Source organism: Pristis pectinata, chromosome 25 (assembly GCF_009764475.1).
Source record: "Pristis pectinata isolate sPriPec2 chromosome 25, sPriPec2.1.pri, whole genome shotgun sequence".
Classification (NCBI taxonomy): domain Eukaryota; kingdom Metazoa; phylum Chordata; class Chondrichthyes; order Rhinopristiformes; family Pristidae; genus Pristis; species Pristis pectinata.
In genome coordinates this window covers 29,710,165-29,728,280 of record NC_067429.1, presented here as the reverse complement: position 1 = coordinate 29,728,280, position 18,116 = coordinate 29,710,165, and the positions used below count along the sequence as shown (strand labels likewise).

The window sequence follows — 18,116 nt, the reverse complement described above, 5'->3', positions numbered from 1 at the left end:
ACTGTCAATGTCTTCTGGCCAATGATCATTCCATTAGCAGGAACAGATCTTCTTCATTTACTCTTTTTGAGTTTGAACACCTCCCAACTTATCTCCTCTGCTCTAGGTCCTCCACTCTGTGCACATTAATGACGTCTCTCATCTTTGGTTCCATACTGGTAAATCTCATCTGCCCGCTCTCCAAGGAGCTAATGTTTTGATATACTGTGGTGTCCAGAACTTAATACAATATCTTACTCAGTGGTCAGTACAATTTTCTTACAGTTGTGTTCTATGGATTATTAATAAAGTCAAGAATCCCTTTTCCTAAAAAAGCAGGGATCTCAAATGAGCCTTTGCTACTTTGAAGATAACACTCAGCATTTCTCGATACATGCACCCTCCTATAAAATTGTACCACTTTGTTTACAATAGCCTTCCTTGGACTTCTTACCAAAACACTTTTCACACATCTGTGTTGAATTTCATTAGCTGTATATCTACCTATTTTACCTCAGCTTCTCAATGCCCGTCACTTTAATTCCCAATCTCACTCCCACCCTGACCTCTCCATTCTTAGTCCCCTGCACTGTTCCAGCGAAGCCCAACATAAGCTCAAGTGACAGCACTGCATCATCTGACTAGGTACCAATATGCCAGTCAACAAAATCAGATAAACAGCCATCCCCTTTCAGCTGGCCCTAATCTCCATTAGTGTCATTCAGTCTCTCCTGGTGTTTTCCTTTGTGAGGGGTCACCTCACAAGAGACCTAGACATGGTAGATAGTAAGAAACCTTTCCCCATGGCAGGGATGTCCAAGACCAGAGGACATAGGTTTAAGGTGAGGAGTAAGTGGTTTAGAGGGTGATTGCAATCTGGAACGCACTGCCTAAGAAGGTGGTGAAGGCAGAGACTCTCACAACAATTTAAGCAACTGGAGAATCAACAAGGCGTGGTAGGCTAGGAACCAAGTTCTGTTAAATGGGATTAGTATATATGGGTACTTGATGGTAATCATGGACATGGTAGGTTTAAGGGCCTGATTCTGTGCTGTGTGACTCAATGAACTCAATGTGACAAGACTCGATATATGAAATCCTCAATTATTATCTCCAATTATCATCCAAACTGTTTGCCTACCTTCATTTGAATATACTATTATTATCTCCATAAATCATTTTTGGGGTTTCTTTTACATGAGCCATTAAGATTTACTTTCCCTTTTTTATCCTTTTGGAGATCTTGTAATTAAGTTGATTCTTTACTGTAATACCAGAATCCTTTTTGTTTCATTTTAGTACCTTTTTCTTTCATCACTTAGTCACCTATATGAATTTAGATATCCCTATCCACCACATAGGAATATTTGCAATCTGTATATGAACTATATTCTCTCATCATCTAGTATTGCTCAATAAGTGCTTTGCCTACTAATTTGATTTTGGTCCACGTGGACCAAGTCCTGCCTGAACATATTAAAGTTAGCCCATAAATTGTAGCCTTGCTACAATTAAATACTTTTATACTGATCATTTCCTATCCATTTCCATAGCTATTTCATGTTTTTTTTCCAGCCCACTTTTTTGAGATCACATTCCAAGTAATATATTTTTGAATGTTCATAACTCAACAAATTTTAAAAGCTCAGCAAAGGTCAGTCAGAAAGCTGATCTATGGTGTCATTCCCCCTCTGTGGAAGAGCAGCAGGCACCTCTCTGAGGATAATATTTTTATATCCAGGACTCGGACAAAGTACAGTTGGATTTCCAGTTACTATGGGATTTTACTTCATAAAACAGTTTCAAAATTAACCACCCACATTACGCACCTCAGTATATCCCATGCTTGCTGCAGCTATAAGCGCCTGTTGAACTGCATGGCTCTTTTTAAACACGCCCTGCTGTTGCCCTGCCAGTGTCCAGTCAGCCTGGATCAGAAATTTAACAATTTCCAAGTGGCCACGCAGTGCTGCGTGGACCAAAGCGCACTGCCCATTCTTATCCAAGTGGTCCACCTTTGGAAAAGAGAAGAGAATCAGTTCAATCAAGAATCTCAGAATCACTTCCATCAAGGTAATGCATTAGAAAGAGTTAACTGAAGATTTGCATTTCCTTCAGAATAAAAGCTTCATTAGTTTCAGCCCAAACATCTTTGGCGAGAGGTACATTAAAGTCATTGAGTACTGCAGCGCTGAATACTCTAGAACAGCAATCTGTCAAGCATCAGCTTTGATCACAACTGCCTGAAGCATAAAGGTTTGATAGAAAAGGGAAAAAGAAATGCAGGAAATGTTTACTTCCTCACTGGGAATCAATGAAAATAAAATGTTGACTGACATGCCAAAGTAGAGCAACTAAAGGTTCATACTATAGGTTGTTAAACATATCAAAGTTTATTCTTTAATTTTGAGGACTTACCTTTGCACGCTTTTTGGACAGTAGATGAACAACAGTGAGGTGCCCAGAAGCTGCTGCATATCCCAAAGGAGTCAGTCCGCTCTCTGAGCAGGCATCCACATTTGCTCCAAACTCTAGCAGGAGTGCAACCATGTCCGAGTTACCAAGGTGGGCCTGAACGCAGAGTATCGGGGCGTTGTTCAACACTTCAGTCCGGTAATTCACATTGGCACCACCCAAAATAAGCAAGCGACTGACCTATTTATTGGCAAGATTCTTAATATTAGCATGGCGGTAAAAAAATAATAAATCAGGATCAATGACACAGTCTAGCAGCACCTCTGCAGTAAAACAGACATCGTGGGCTGGTCCTATTGGGTGATATGGCCAGCTGATCTTTTCTCTCCCACCCCACCATGATTGTTTTTAATTATGCAGTTAACATGGTTTGCCTTTGTTTCCCCTGTAGAAATGTGTCTTCAATCGATTAACAATATTTTCAACTGCAAAATAGCACATTTTCCTCTAAAGCATCAAGAATTTCATTATAATTTCTGAACACTTGCTGAATTTTCAAATTCTGAATACAATGAAAATGACAGTTAATCAAATAGGCACATTTCTAATATTAAACCACCTTTCACAATAGGAACTTCATATTTCCATATGTTCTATATAACTACCACCTTAAGTAAATAATTCACTAACTGTCCCAATCAGCAGTGATATGCTCCACCAATTAGCTCAGATGAGAATAAAAGCCTTGCTTCATTATTTCAGGAACTGTGAATTGAAATGAACACCATATAATTATCACATTTTCACTTCTGATCTTGGAATGAATATCGTTGATAAGCAACTAACATGCAGGCTGAAGAGCTCCTTCTGTGATGTCCTGGGACTGAGATAACTGACCTCCAACAACCATCTTCCTTTATGTGAGGAAGGACTCAGGTTAGTGGGGAGTTTTCCCTGATTTCCTCTGACTTCATTTTACTTAGACTTCTTGATGTCACATTGAGTCAAACATTACCTTAATTCCAAAGGCAGTCACTCTCACCTGACCTCTAGAAATGAGCTCTTTTCTCCATATTTAGATCAAGAACTGTGTAGAACTAAGTGGTCATAAATGGAACCAAACTAAGCACTGTGAGCAAGAGTGCTGTTGATTACATTATTGATGACTAAACTAGGCTGATGGGATGGCAATTAGTTATAATCGATTTGTCTTGCCTTTTAAGGACAGGACAGACCTGGACAAACTTCCATGGTCAGGTAGATGGCAGTATTGTAGCTGTACTGAAACAGCTTGGATGGAGACACCGCTTGTTCTGGAGCATATCTTCACCACTACAGTCTGAATAACATCAGGGCCCATAGTCTCTGCTGATTCCAGTGTGCTTCAACTTTATTTCCCATAGTCTGCATTAAAATCAAATAATTATATGCCCTAACCCAAAAGAACACGAGGCGAAAAGATCACAGCTTTCTGATGACTGGTCTACAGGATATTAAAAATAAATTCCTAATTTGCATACTAATGTTCTAAACTATCAGTTCTAATGTTTTATTTAACATCCATCATCCATGAAAAATGAGCTGACTGCCAGTGAAAGATAAGATTTAAATTGAGATTACTCAGGCAGAAGGTCGTTGGCTTAAACTTGAACACAAAATTCTAGTCTAACAGCTGGTGCACTGCTGAGATAGTACAAATTTGGTTGAACTAATCTCATCTGCACTCACAGGTGGAAATAAAAGATCTCAGGAAGTACTTCATTGGCTGTAAAGTGCTCGGGAATGTCCCAAGGCTGTGCCAGATGCTATGTAAATGCAAGTATTTCCTTTTTATTGAATATATTTAGTACTCAACCGGATATAATTCCTTAGAAGCATCAACAAAATACAGGAAAATCCATTCACAATGCAAAATTACATTTATGAAAACAATGTCCCTTTTCAATTTTACCCAATTTACTAATTTTCTAAAACTAAAGGCACTTTACTTGAGGATCTACAAAGGTTCTTTAAGCTAAAAATTGTGTTTCACCTTCTGGAGCAAATTTATTGTAAACATAGTTTAAACACGATTTTTATCCTCCTAAAGACTCTGCCAGACTTCATCTCCCTGGAGTGACCAACAATGGTCTGAATTCTCTGGCAACATTCCAAAAAGAGCACTGCACAGGGAATAATGTAATTTGATTAGTATCTTATGTGGAATTCATATCAAAAATGCAAATGCAACTCATTCCAAGAAATGCCCAGTTGAAATCCAAAGTATTGCAAAACAACCTGAAAATGGTCGTTACTGCATTTGACTCCACTGTAATTTCAAGGCCATTATCATTACCCACGTTGGTGTAGTTCCACTGAACTGTTGTGTTTTAGTTTCCCTTCTCATCTTGTTGGGGGCTGCTGGCAAGGCTAACATATATTGCCTGCCCCTAGTTGCCCTCAAGAAGGTGATGGTCAGCCACCACTTGAACCGCTCCCATCCTTTTTGTGAAGGTACTCCCATAGTGTTGCTGAGTAGGAGTTTTCAGGACTCAAACTCAGAAATCATGAAGAAACAGTGATATTTCCAGGATGCTGCACAACCTGAAGGGGAATGTACAGATAGTGGTGTTTCCATGTGCCTATTGCCCATGTCTGTCTTGGTGGTAAAGGTCACAGGTTTGAGAATGCTGTTGGAGTAGTCTGGGTGAATCATTACAGTATCTTCTGTAAATGGTAGACACTGCCATCAATGTGTACCCGTGGTGAAAGGATGAATAATGATTCTGTGAACCAGGTTATTTTACATTGTTAAAGCTGCCATATAAATGAATTAGATGTTGGAAGGTTTTAAGGTGTGTCCTTTTGTTGCTAATAGTGAGGGGTTCAAAACTCAACATGTTAATTAAAATTTGGCTTGTTGGCATTTTGCAGTTAAATAATATATTGAAACATCCTGTCAGAGGCTACCTAACGGGGATAACGTTGAATGCAGTACATCCTAGCTATCTGATGCCATGACTGCATATGTAATTGGCTTCATTAATAAAATATGATAACTTGGATTACACCATTTTGTTTGATGCTTTTATTAAGCCACCATGAATCTCTGGAAATAACCTGAAATTGCTCCTTAAATACTTCCCACATCACCAAAGAATAATACATATAAAAAGTCCTCCTGATGTATTCTATATTTTTTATAATTTCTTCCCAGCTCTTTAGCCCTTTCTCAGGGATCATGGAACCAATCTCAACTTGATTTTTTTTTAAGAATCCCTACTTTAATTCTTTCATTGCTGCATAATTATCATGTGAAATGGTACTTTACTAAATAGAGCAAATAGATTCCAGGTTTGAATTCTTTCCTGTACAGATTTAAACAGTCTCAGCCTAGCATGTCTTGGGGAAGCAAGAACTGATTTCAGTATACTTGGACTGAAGTTAGGTGTAAGAGAATCCTGGTCCAATTGCAATAATTTAATTGTTTCATCAACTTAACAGAATCTCCCTTACAACTTCATAAAATTAAATACTTAATTTCAAAGTCAATACTAATTTGACGACTTTTATTTATCAATATTTTGAAACTTGAGCATTTCATCACAGACAAACTACTTATATATTCACTCAGAGTGGTGGGAGTGTGGAATGGGCTGCCATCTGATGTGGTAAATGTGGGCTCGCTCTTAACTCTTAAGAGTAAATTGGATAGATACATGGACGAGAGAGGTCTGGAGGGGTATGGGCTGGGGGCAGGTAAATGGGACCAGCAGGATAATGTTTCGGCACAGACTAGAAGGGCCAAATGGCCTGTTTTCTGTGCTGTAGTTTTCTATGGTTCTATAAAAAGAACAGTGGCTCCAACACCAACCCCTGTCCAATAATCTTCAGACTGAAAAATAATTATTCCTCACCACTCTGTTTCCTGTCTTTAAGCCAATAACTTATGCATAGAGCCATGGATCCTTCAATCCAAAGGGCTTTCATTCTGTCGACATCTATTGTGTGTTACTTCAATGTGACATTTTGAAACTTAACATCCATAACATTAAAAGAAAATATCTGTAGATAGGGTGGAGACCAAAAGAAGATGGATGGCACAGACGGAATGCTGACTAGTAAAGGGTACAGAAGGCTGATTATGACAGCTAATCTGTCCAGAGGAGGTTTAAAGAGGACAGATGGAGGAGAGAGAAAAACATAAAAATTGCTTAGAAGCTTAGAATTGCCAGAAGATTACAGATGAGGTGCTGTTCCTTGAGATTATGATAAACTTCGGTGGAATAATGCAAGAGGCCAAAGACAAAGAAATCAGAGTGGAATGGAAAATTAAAGTGATAGGAACTGGAAGTCAGGATCACTCTTGTAGAGTGAAGGTGTTCTGCAAACCTGTCACTCAATCTGCATTAAGTTTCCTCAGTGAAGAGACCACATCATGAACATCATTGGAAGAACTTGGGTTCCTAGATTGTAGGAAGGGAAGAGGTAAAATGCAGGTGTTGCATCTTGTGTTATTACATGGTTGTTGCTGTGAGAAAGCTGGAAACTTTTCTTTGCCCAGAGACTGCTTAGATCTAGGATTCCTTGTCATAAGTGACTACCAATCAAGCAAGTGTAACAACTGAGTAGGAAACCTGATGAGTGCAAAGAAAAATTATTAAAGAACAGAAAAATGAAACTGGGAAAATTAATTGAAGACCTAGTATCAAGCAGGCAAAATAGACCATTTGACTATTTATTTGATTTTACAACAGAATTGCACACAGCTTTATTTCACACCTAATAAATGCATAGTGGCTTATATGACATGCAGAAGATACTCTTTTCAAAGTTCTTAAGTATTCACAGAAATCTAAAAAAACTAACAATCTTCAGAACCAGCAGACTTGGGACTTCAAACCACCCAGGGAGTGAGTGAGTGCAGCAGCTGGAAACTCAGGGAACATCTCCATTGCCTCAGGAAACGTGGCTGCTGGGGAGGGCTGCAGGTAAAACTGAAACGCAGGGCTCAAAGGCCCCCTCCTCCCCAGTCCTCCTGGCTAATGCACAGTCTCTGGAAAATAAAATTGAAGACCTCGGAGCAAGACTGCAGTACCAGAGGGACATCAGGGACTGTTGTGTACCCTGCTTCACAGAGACATGGCTCACCCCCAGTGCTCTGGACACAGCACTCCAGCCCGAGCACTTCACCATCCACCACACGGACCAGACTTTGGCATCAGGTAAAGGCAGAGGCGGTGGCATTTGATTCGTGATTCACCATAGAACCATAGAACCATACAGCACAAAACAGGCCCCTCGGCCCACCATATCGCGCCATCCATCAGACCACCCTCACACTACCTAACCCCTTCCTCCCGCATATCCCTCTATCTCACGTTCCTCCATAAGCCTATCCAACAAGCTCTTGAACCTGTTCAATGTATCTGCCTCCACCACCAGCCCAGGTAGTGCATTCCATGCACCAACCACTCTTTGGGTGAAAAACCTCCCTCTGACATCTCCCCTGAACCTCCCACCCATAACCTTAAAGCCATGACCTCTCGTCTTGAGCATTGGTGCCCTGGGAAGGAGGCGCTGACTGTCTACTCTATCTATTCCTCTCAATATTTTATATACCTCTATCATGTCTCCTCTCATCCTCCTCCTTTCCAGTGAATAAAGCCCTAGCACCTTAAGCCTCTCCTCATATTCAATACTCTCCAATCCAGGCAGCATCCTGGTAAATCTCCTCTGCACCCTCTCCAATGCCTCCACATCCTTCCTATAATGAGGCGACCAGAACTGAACACAGTACTCTAAGTGTGGCCTAACTAGAGTTTTGTAAAGCTGCAACATAACTCCCCGCGGCTCTTAAACTCAATCCCGCGATTTATGAAAGCCAACATCCCATTGGCCTTCTTAACTGCTCTTTCCACCTGTGAGGCAACTTTCAATGAACTGTGAATATGAAACCCCAGATCCCTCTGCTCCTCTACACTGCCAAGTACCTTGCCGTTTACCCTGTACTCTGCCCTGGAGTTTGTCCTTCCAAAGTGTACCACCTCACACTTCTCCAGATTGAACTCCATCTGCCACTTGTCAGCCCAGCTCTGCATCCTATCAATATCCCTATGTGAGCTCCGACAGCCCTCCACACTATCCACAACACCGCCTATCTTAGTGTCGTCCGCAAACTTACTAACCCAGCCCTCCACCCCCTCATCTAAGTCATCTATAAATATCACAAAAAGTAGAGGTCCCAGAACTGATCCCTGCGGGACACCACTAGTCACTGCCTTCCAATCCGAGGGCACTCCTTCCACCACAACCCTCTGCTTTCTACGTGCAAGCCAATTCCTAATCCACACAGCCAAGCTTCCTTGGATCCCTTGGCCTCTGACCTTCTGAAGAAGCCTACCATGAGGAACCTTATCAAATGCCTTACTAAAATCCATGTAAACCACATCCACCACACTGCCCTCATCAATCTTCCTGGTCACCTCCTCAAAGAACTCTATCAGGCTTGTGGGCAAGATCTTCCCTTCACAAAGCCATGCTGGCTGTCCCTAATCAGTCCATGATTCTCAAGGTGTTCATAAATCCTATCCCTTAGAATCCTTTCTAACAGCTTACCCACCACAGACGTGAGACTCACCGGTCTATAATTCCCTGGCCTATCCCTATTACCTTTTTTGAACAAGGGGACCACATTCGCAACCCTCCAATCCTCCGGCACCACCCCCGTAGACAACGAGGACTCAAAGATCCTTACCAGCAGTTCAGCAATCTCCTCCCTAGCCTCTCAAAGCAGCCTGGGGAAAATCCCGTCAGGCCCCGGAGGTTAATCTGTCTTAATATTATTTAACAACTTCAACACATCCTCTCTCTTGATATCAACAACCTCGAGAACATTACCCCTACCAGCACTCCCTTCCGCATCATCAAGACCCCTCTCCCTGGTGAATACCGAAGAGAAGTACTCATTCAGAACTTCTCCCACTTCCGCCGCCTCCAGGCAAATTCTCCCACCTTTGTCCTTAATCGGACCTACCTTCACCCTAGCCATCCTCCTACCCTTCATGTACTTGAAAAAGGCCTTGGGATTTTCCTTAACCCTACTAGCCAAAGCCTTTTCATGTCCCCTTCTAGCTCTCCTCAGCCCTTTCTTAAGTTCCTTCCTCGCTACCCTATATTCCTCACGGGCCCTGTCTGAACCTTGCTGCTTATACCTCACGTATGCTACCTTCTTCTCCCTAACAAGTCGTTCCACCTCTCTCGTCACCCACGGTTCCTTCACCCTGCCATTCCTTCTCTGCCTCACCGGGACATATTTATCCCTAACATCCTGCATAAGATCCCTGAATATCGACCACATCCCCATGGTACATTTTCCTTCAAAAAGGACATCCCAATTTACACTCCCAAGTTCTCTCCTTATAGCCTCGTAGTTAGCCCTTCCCCAATTGAAAAACCTCTTGTCCTCTCTGCACCTGTCCCTGTCCATGACAATTTTAAAGGTTATGGAGCAATGGTCACTGTCCCCCAGATGCTCACCCACAAATAGATCCTTCACCTGTCCCGGTTCATTTCCTAAAACTAGATCTAACATGGCACTCCCTCTAGTCGGCCTGTCAACATACTGCGTCAGGAATCCCTCCTGGACACACTTAACAAATTCTGTCCCATCTAAACCTTTGGCACTAAGCAAGTTCCAGTCTATATTTGGGAAGTTGAAGTCTCCCATTATAATAACCCTGTTATTTCTGCTTCTCTCCAAACACTGCCTGCCAATCTGCTCCTCTATATCTCTACTGCTACCGGGGGGCCTATAGAATACTCCTAGTAGAGTAACTGCTCCTTTCTTGTTCCTTAACTCCACCCATACGGACTCTAGAGATGATCCTTCTACAACATCCATCCTTTCCACATCCGTAACAGTGTCCCTGACCAGTATCGCCACCCCTCCACCTCTTCTCTGCCCTTCCCTATCCCTCTTAAAACACCGAAAACCAGGAATATTTAATATCCACTCCTCTCCTGACGTCAGCCACGTCTCAGTAATAGCCACGATATCATAGTCCCCCACACTTATCCAAGCCCTCAGTTCCTCCCCCTTATTCCTGACACTTCTTGCATTTAAGTAAACACACTTCAGTCCATCTACCTTACTACTTTTACAGCCTGTATTCTGCTTCTCCTTCCCCAAAGCCTCTCTACCTGTTTGATCTAACTTTTCCCCATTCCCTTCTTCCTCTGACCTACTCATCCGGTTCCCTTCCCCCTCACAAACTAGTTTAAACCCTCCTGTACCACCCTAGCAAATCTCGCCGCAAGGATATTGGCCCCCTTCTGGTTCAGGTGTAACCCGTCCTCTCAGTACAGGTCCCACCTTCCCGAGAAGAGATCCCAATGATCCAGAAATCTAAAACCCTCCCTCCTGCACCAACTTCTCAGCCACGCATTTATCTGCCACCTCCTCCTATTCCTACCTTCACTATCACGTGGCACTGGCAGCAATCCTGAGATTGCTACCCTTGAGGTCCTGTTCCTCAATTTTCTGCCTAGCTCCCTGAACTCACTCTTCAGGACCTCCTCCCCCTTCCTACCTATGTCATTGGTGCCAATATGGACCACAACTTCTGGCTGCTCTCCCTCCCACTCAAGAATTCTGTGGACCCGATCAGTGACATCCCGGACCCTGGCACCTGGGAGGCAACATACCATCCGGGATTCATGCTCACTGCCACAGAACCTCCTGTCTGTTTCCCTGACTATCGAGTCCCCTATCACTTTCCCACCCTTCCCTTCTGAGCAGCAGTACCAGTCCCAGTGCCAGAGACCTGGTAACTGCAGCTAGGCCCCTATCATGGTGCACCACTCATCATGGTGCACAGATGTGGCGGTTCTGTCCCCCCGAACTGGAACATCTGGCGGTTAAGTGTCATCTGTTCTGTCTGCTGAGGGAGTTCTCCACTGTCATACTGGTAGCGGTGTACATTCCACCCCTGGCAAATGTCAAGCTGGCACTGGAGGAGCTGAGCACCGTGACCAGCAGTCACAAGACAGTGCACCCTGATGCCTTCCCGATCATCACGGGGGACTTCAACCAGGCCACCTGGAAGAAGCCTCTGACAAACTACCACCAACATGTCACCTGTGAAACCAGAGGAGCCAACACACTTGATCACCGTTACACCCCCATCAAAAACACTGACTGTGCTATCCCGTGCCCACACTTTGGCAAGTTAAATTACCTGGCTGTACTTCTGCTCCTGACATAGGCAGAGACTGAGGAACGCAGAATCAGTGGTGAGGACCACAGAGGTCTGGTCAAGGGAGATGGAGGAGCATTCACAGGACTGGTTTGAATTGGTGGACTGGACCATATTCAGACATTCATCTTTGGATCTGAATGAATATGCCACCAACTTCATCGAGACCTGCATGGATGAGTGTATGCCTTTGAGAACATACCGAGTCTTCCCAAACCAGAAGCCCTGGATGAACCAGGAAATTCGCAGTCTGCTGAGGGCTAGATCTGTGGCATTCAAGACTGGCGATCCAGAATCCTATAAGTAGTTCAGGTATGACCAACGGAAGGCCATTGTGAAAGTGAAAAGGCAATTCTGTGTGAAATTAGAGACATAATCGAAAGTACAACAGCTGTGGCAGGGTTATACTTCATTAGGAGTTTGAAGAGATTTGGTATGTCACCGAAGACTCTTGCAAATTTCTATAGATGTATGGTGGAGAGCATCCTGACTAGTTGCATCACAGCCTGGTATGGAAGCTCCAATACACAGGATTGCAAGAAGCTGCTGAGGGTTATAGACTCAGCCAGCTCCATGACGGGCACAACCCTCCCCACCATTGAGGATATCTTCAAGAGGTGGTGTCTCAAGAAGATGGCATCTATCATTAAGGCCCTTCACCATCTGGGACATGACCTCTTCTCGTTACATCAGGGAGGAGGTACAGAATCCTGAAGACCCACACTCAATGATTCAGGAACAGCTTCTTCCCCTCCGTCATCAGATTTCTGAACGGTCCATGAACCCATGAACACTACCTTTTGTTTTGCACTATTTATTTATTTTGTAATTTATAGTTTTTTTTAAAATGTCTTTGCACTGTACTGCTGCTGCAAAACAACAAATTTCACATCATATAAGACAGTGATAATAAACCTGATTCTGATGTTGGGTTATCTGAAAATAATTGCTTACGGCAATGAAAAATGTGAAGCATATTATAAATTTTATTTTCTCAACTTACCACTTGGCTGAATAAGCAAACTTTCATATTTATTCACTTTAACTCTTCACCACAATTCTTTTTTTTAAGCAGTAACTTCTGCCAGAAATCACAAGCCTCTTGGTGCCACACAGATGGTCATATTTTGCGTGAGAGTCTGTGCACTGTTGCCTTGCTGAGACTGGCTACCGCTAGAGATCCAAGAATTGAAACTAAGATTTTCTTATGTGAACAGTAAACACACCAGGTTACTGGACCATTGGGATGGTGGGTGGCAAGAGTTGGGGTAAAGGATTGCAAGCAGGTTAAGAAAGTTCTATTCTGCTTTAGTTGCAATTTGAAAAGCAGCATTATATTTTAGCCTGTATTAGGAACTGCCAAGAAATGTCCATATTTATTTCAGTTTTACACTGTCAACATTCAGTCAGGCTGCGCTGCTTGAAACTGTTAGCCTGGGATACAAAGCTCTTGTACTTCCAGTTCAGATTAGTTATCAATTTTGTATTAAGTGTCTTGCCTGAGATTAAGCTTATCAACTCCAGAAACTTGATTGTACAAACTTACCCATTTCTGCATAGGCATTAAGTAAAAAAAAAACTTTCAGCTGCAATATTATTTTTGTACAAATGCTTAAAGCTGAGTATTTTACTTCTGTCACCTTGCAAGCTAATTATTTCAATTACTTTTCACCAGAACTATCTTCATGTATTTTACACAATTTGGGTGAGGTTTAAAATAGTAAAGGTTATAGATTGGTGCTTTCACCTTTCTGTGCCTTGTGCCAAAATGGGAAAACTACTACTGTGCCTCAGATCTCCTCTGTTCAGTGAACATTTTCAAACGTGCATACCTCATTTGTAGCTTCATTACGGGTCCTATTGTATCCCTTTGAGCATATCATTCAGCCAATTCCTTATCCTGGCATCTATGATATGCACTGCATCCATGAAGAAACATATCAATCCTACATTTACCTTTCACTGGTTTGAACCTATCGTCACTCACACTCCTTTCTTATTCATTCCAAACTTTCACCCAAGTTGCATGCTACTCTGGTGCTTTCTCCATTCCAGATGGGATTTCTCTTCATCAAAGGTTGAGCAGGAAGGATCCTGTGCTTCTTAATTTATGTTGGCCACATTTTATTCTGCTGTTGTACATAACCTCCATGTTTACTTCTGATGATCAATTCCATTATTTCACACAGTACTGAAGTAATACCCCTCCTAGCTTTGAACACAGATGTTCCTCAGAATTTACAAGCTTCATGTTAGATATGCACACAGCCATAGAATCAGTTGTGAAATTGTCTGAAGTCCAAGCTTTGAAGACAACTACTACATTTGTATTCAACATATTTCTGCCAAATATCTATAAGGAATGCAAAATGATTTTCTTAAGCTTGATAATGCACCTAACACAACATACATGATTAAATAGATTCAGTAGAAAACAATTAAAAATCAGAAAATTAAAAATTGTCATCTTCCCAAGTTGGAAGTTAGATTATAACATTACAACAAATCCTTCAAAGCATGCACAATGGAATTTCACCATCGTCTACTTTGAAGTTATACAGGGAGATCGGGAGTTGCAATAATTTATGTACATTAAAGCCATTGACAAAGCACAGCATAAAAAGCGTGGTTGAATTATGCATCTCTTTAATCTAAGTAGTACAGATAGAGTTCAGATGGGGAAATCCAGAAAGTTAAAGAGAAGGGACAAGGCAGGGCACCAAATGGGCAATGTTCACCAGAGTGTGACAAGGGGCAGAGGATACAACCATAAGAATGCATTTGCAAAAAGGTTTGATGTGGAGAAAATGATAAAAAGGTGAATTTGCAATATTCCTATTTGAATGTACACAACATTTGCAAAAAGTTCTATGAACTGATAGTACAAAAAGGAGCAAATAGGTACAATCCAATACCATTAAAATGGCTTGGTTGCAAGGCTGTAAAGGCTGGGGACTAAATATTCCACAGTAGTTGGATATTTTAGAAGAATATGGAAAAAGGAAAAGGAGATGGCATGACTCTATTACACAAGGATGGGGTCAATACAACAGTGAGCTATGATCTTGGCTTAGAAGATCAAGATATAGAATCAGTTTGGGTGGAGATAAGTCACCATGAGCAGTAATCTATAGGACCCTAAACAGTACTAACATGGTAAACAAATGAACAGATTTGCACTTCATTCATATCTTAACTCGTCAAATTGTACATGAATTAGTACAATCAAAGAATCGAATGAAACAGATTTGCAGACTGCAACTTTGATCCAATGCCTCTGTTTGGGGAACTGCTACTTTAAAAAAAACATTGTTGCTCCATCCACAAGAAAATCTCAACACAAGGACCAAATACAAAAGATAAGAGATGCATGTATTCTTGCAGGCCCTCCAGAAAAAAAAGTTTTTAATAGAATAGCACTAATGTTCATTTAAGATCTTCATACCTTCATGATTTAGTTCTTGTATCAAATTCAGAATCAAGTATGTCAGTGACAAGATAAATTGTTCTGTATTGAACCAAAATGTTTGATCTTAAAAAAAGTTTAACTTGTCAACTCAAAGTCACCATGATTCTTGTTTCATTGTCTTGATGGGAGTTTTCAAAGTATTACTGAGCTTTTGCCATGGGAACTGTACTTCTGGATTTTAGGAAAGCTTATGGTGTGGTTTGAAATCTGCCACTGATGGCCAGGGTAAAAATAGAAAGTAAAATATGGAACTGGCATAAAAACTGATTGTAACCACCAACAGAGACTTCTCAAATATGAGAAAGTGAAGTAAGTCCAAGAAAACTGTATGAATATGAATACTGCAAAATAGAATGCTGAACAGTTTTGGAAAGATTTATTTGAAATATACATGTACCAGATGCCATAAATTATATTCAGTTGGAGACTGAAGAAATTGGGCGTGATGATAATGAAGGTAGGCAGGTGAGGCTGATCTACCAAAAAAGGATATGTTTTGGGTCCTTTTTTTCTGCTGTTCCCAGCAAGAATTATTTGTGACATGACATAAATAAAGGATATAAACAGAAAACTCTGCCTTCTAGGCTTCCTAAATCACTGCTGTTCACTTAATTGTGGTTAAGTGCTGAGAATAACAAACCTCGAGTAATAAGCACAACATTTTGTACGATTTTAGTTTTTGCATTGTTTTGCTTCACTCAAGTTACAGAATTATTTCCAAATCTGAGTTCAGTTTTATGGTATATAATCATGACCATGTGGAAAAGATCTATGATTTTTTTAAAAACTGTTATCAACAAAACTGAAGAAACCTGAATAATGGAAACAGAAGTTTGTGACACAGGAACAGACACTTGGCTTGGCATCCCTCTAAGTTTATTCAAATTAAAAAAAAATTAACACCCAAACTTCACTATTAATTATCACTTTACCTTAATGTTTGGAGTGTATAAATTGCGTAAAGATGCTAATGCTGTGGACAATCCTTCTGTACTGTAAGATATCCACAATCCTTGCAGAATTGAGGATGAAACTCCAACCTTTTTGCTCAGACCCTGAAAGGAAAAAAAATAGAAAATTTATTTATTTCCATCATAAAACTAGAAATGACTATGTTAAATGCTCAAACACAGTAAAATGTAGGCAAATTCATTCACGTCTGATTTCTGCTGGATCATAATTAACCTCAATATGTCATATAAAGTTAATATTTCACTCAAAGCTGCATGACACTAACAATAAAGAACACCTATCTTTTCTCTTATTCAACCTTTGAATATTATACAAGGACCAGAATCCCAGTACTAGGGAAATACAAATTATCTGTTGAATGTGCCAGTTAAATATCATAAAACTAGAGAGAACAAATTGAATGGGTGGAATTAGATCTGAGTTTTTAATTTGCATGCACTAAATGTTAAAGATTCCATTGCTGAGTTATTGACTGATTGTGGCCTGTTGTTATACCGGTGCATTATTCTCTGAAATAACAGTACTTGGACTTGCAACACTTCCTGTCCTTGCTGCAGTTAGCAGAAGGAAATGGTGGAAGGACAAATATATTAGAACAGGATGGAAAGGGAAATAAAAGGAAATGTCATCTTTGATATTGGTCACAATGAGATAGCATTGAACCAGTGAGATACATCATAGGAGGGTGTAGCATAGTTTAAATCTGCCATTGCAGTGAGTTATCAATACAGCTGTTTCATGTTGACTTGAGTTAGCTCTGTTTTATGTAATGCACATATAATGGTGTTCAAATATGTTTCATAAATAATCAAATACCTTGAAAATATGAGCTTTAAGAATGTGGTGTCCCAGCTCAATGGTCTGTTGACGGTTCAGTTTGCCTTCTTGACGAGAGAACCAAAATGCCAGCAACGTGTGACCACTCCTGAGCAGAACAACAGAACTAATTTTAGAATCATATTTTGGAGATAATTGTATATTATTTACCATAAAGGTGCTCATTTACTTCCATGTATTTCTGCTTCCAGATACAATTAAGAAAAGTGCATCAGCTATGTAAGAAAAAGAAACATTTAATGACTTTCATATGAGTTTCATATCCTCAGGATCTCCTGAAGCTTTTACAGCCAACAAAGCACTTCGTGAAGTTTATTCCTTGATTTAATTTAGGAGAAAGCACAGCCAATCTGCACACAGCAACTTCCTCTTCAAACCTTTCCACATAGCAATCCCTGCTACACAACAGTAAGTCGATGAATAGATACACGCCAAGGAAGAATGCTGGAAAAACATGCTGTGCAGATGAAATTTGGCTTAACTGGAACATTACAGCAAGATTGTGCTTATTTCCAAGCCTTTTACCACTTGGCTGGAGATTTTCTTGCAGAATTTTCGTAAATACTAGAAAGATGGTTCTGATTTAAAACTCACTCCCCCCAAATTATGTCAATGATAGTACAAAGCCCATCTTTCAATCCCAGAGTGATTTTCAGCTTTGTTGACCTGACAAATGAGTTCCTTTTTACTCACCGTACAATCTGATTTCGCTAACCACACTTCCCCTGAAATTGTGCTACTTAACAGGCCAAAACTTAAGACTGCATTCCATTAGAGTAATGACCCAAATCCATACGCAGAGTTCATCCAGCCCCCAAGAGCCAGCAGGATGGACTTGGGCACTGGGTACGATCGAAGGTGCCCCCAAACTGCAGACATTTGCAGACTGCAATTCCTTATTCCTAATGTAGAGTTTCTGGCAACTTTCTGCTAGGGGTGTCTAGATATATATATTACCAAAGTATGGTTGCTGAAATTGGTAATGACACAAACATAGGTAGGAAATTAAGTTATGAAGAGGACATAAGGAGGCTACAAAAGGGATATGGATAGATTAAGTGAGTGGGCAAAGATTTGACAAATGGAGTATAATGTGGGAAAATGTGAAACTGTCCACTTTAACAGGAAAAATAAAAAGATGCATCATCTAAATGGAGAGAGATTTCATAGTTTTGAGATACAAATGGATCTGGGTGTCCTTGTGCATG

General features: G+C 40.9%; 1 protein-coding gene across 5 annotated transcripts in view; it reads right to left on the bottom strand.

Moving 5' to 3' along the window:
* tanc2a (tetratricopeptide repeat, ankyrin repeat and coiled-coil containing 2a) overlaps positions 1 to 18,116 on the bottom strand; it is a 591,670-nt gene that overhangs the window by 51,890 nt on the left and 521,664 nt on the right. For all 5 annotated transcript variants that reach the window (XM_052038520.1, XM_052038521.1, XM_052038522.1 and 2 more), the window contains 4 exons: positions 16,888 to 16,996; positions 16,032 to 16,154; positions 2,398 to 2,634; positions 1,809 to 1,994 (listed from right to left, as the gene is read on the bottom strand). In XM_052038520.1, coding sequence (XP_051894480.1) covers positions 1,809 to 1,994; positions 2,398 to 2,634; positions 16,032 to 16,154; positions 16,888 to 16,996 — 655 coding nt within the window. The remainder of the gene's footprint in view (positions 1 to 1,808; positions 1,995 to 2,397; positions 2,635 to 16,031; positions 16,155 to 16,887; positions 16,997 to 18,116) is intronic.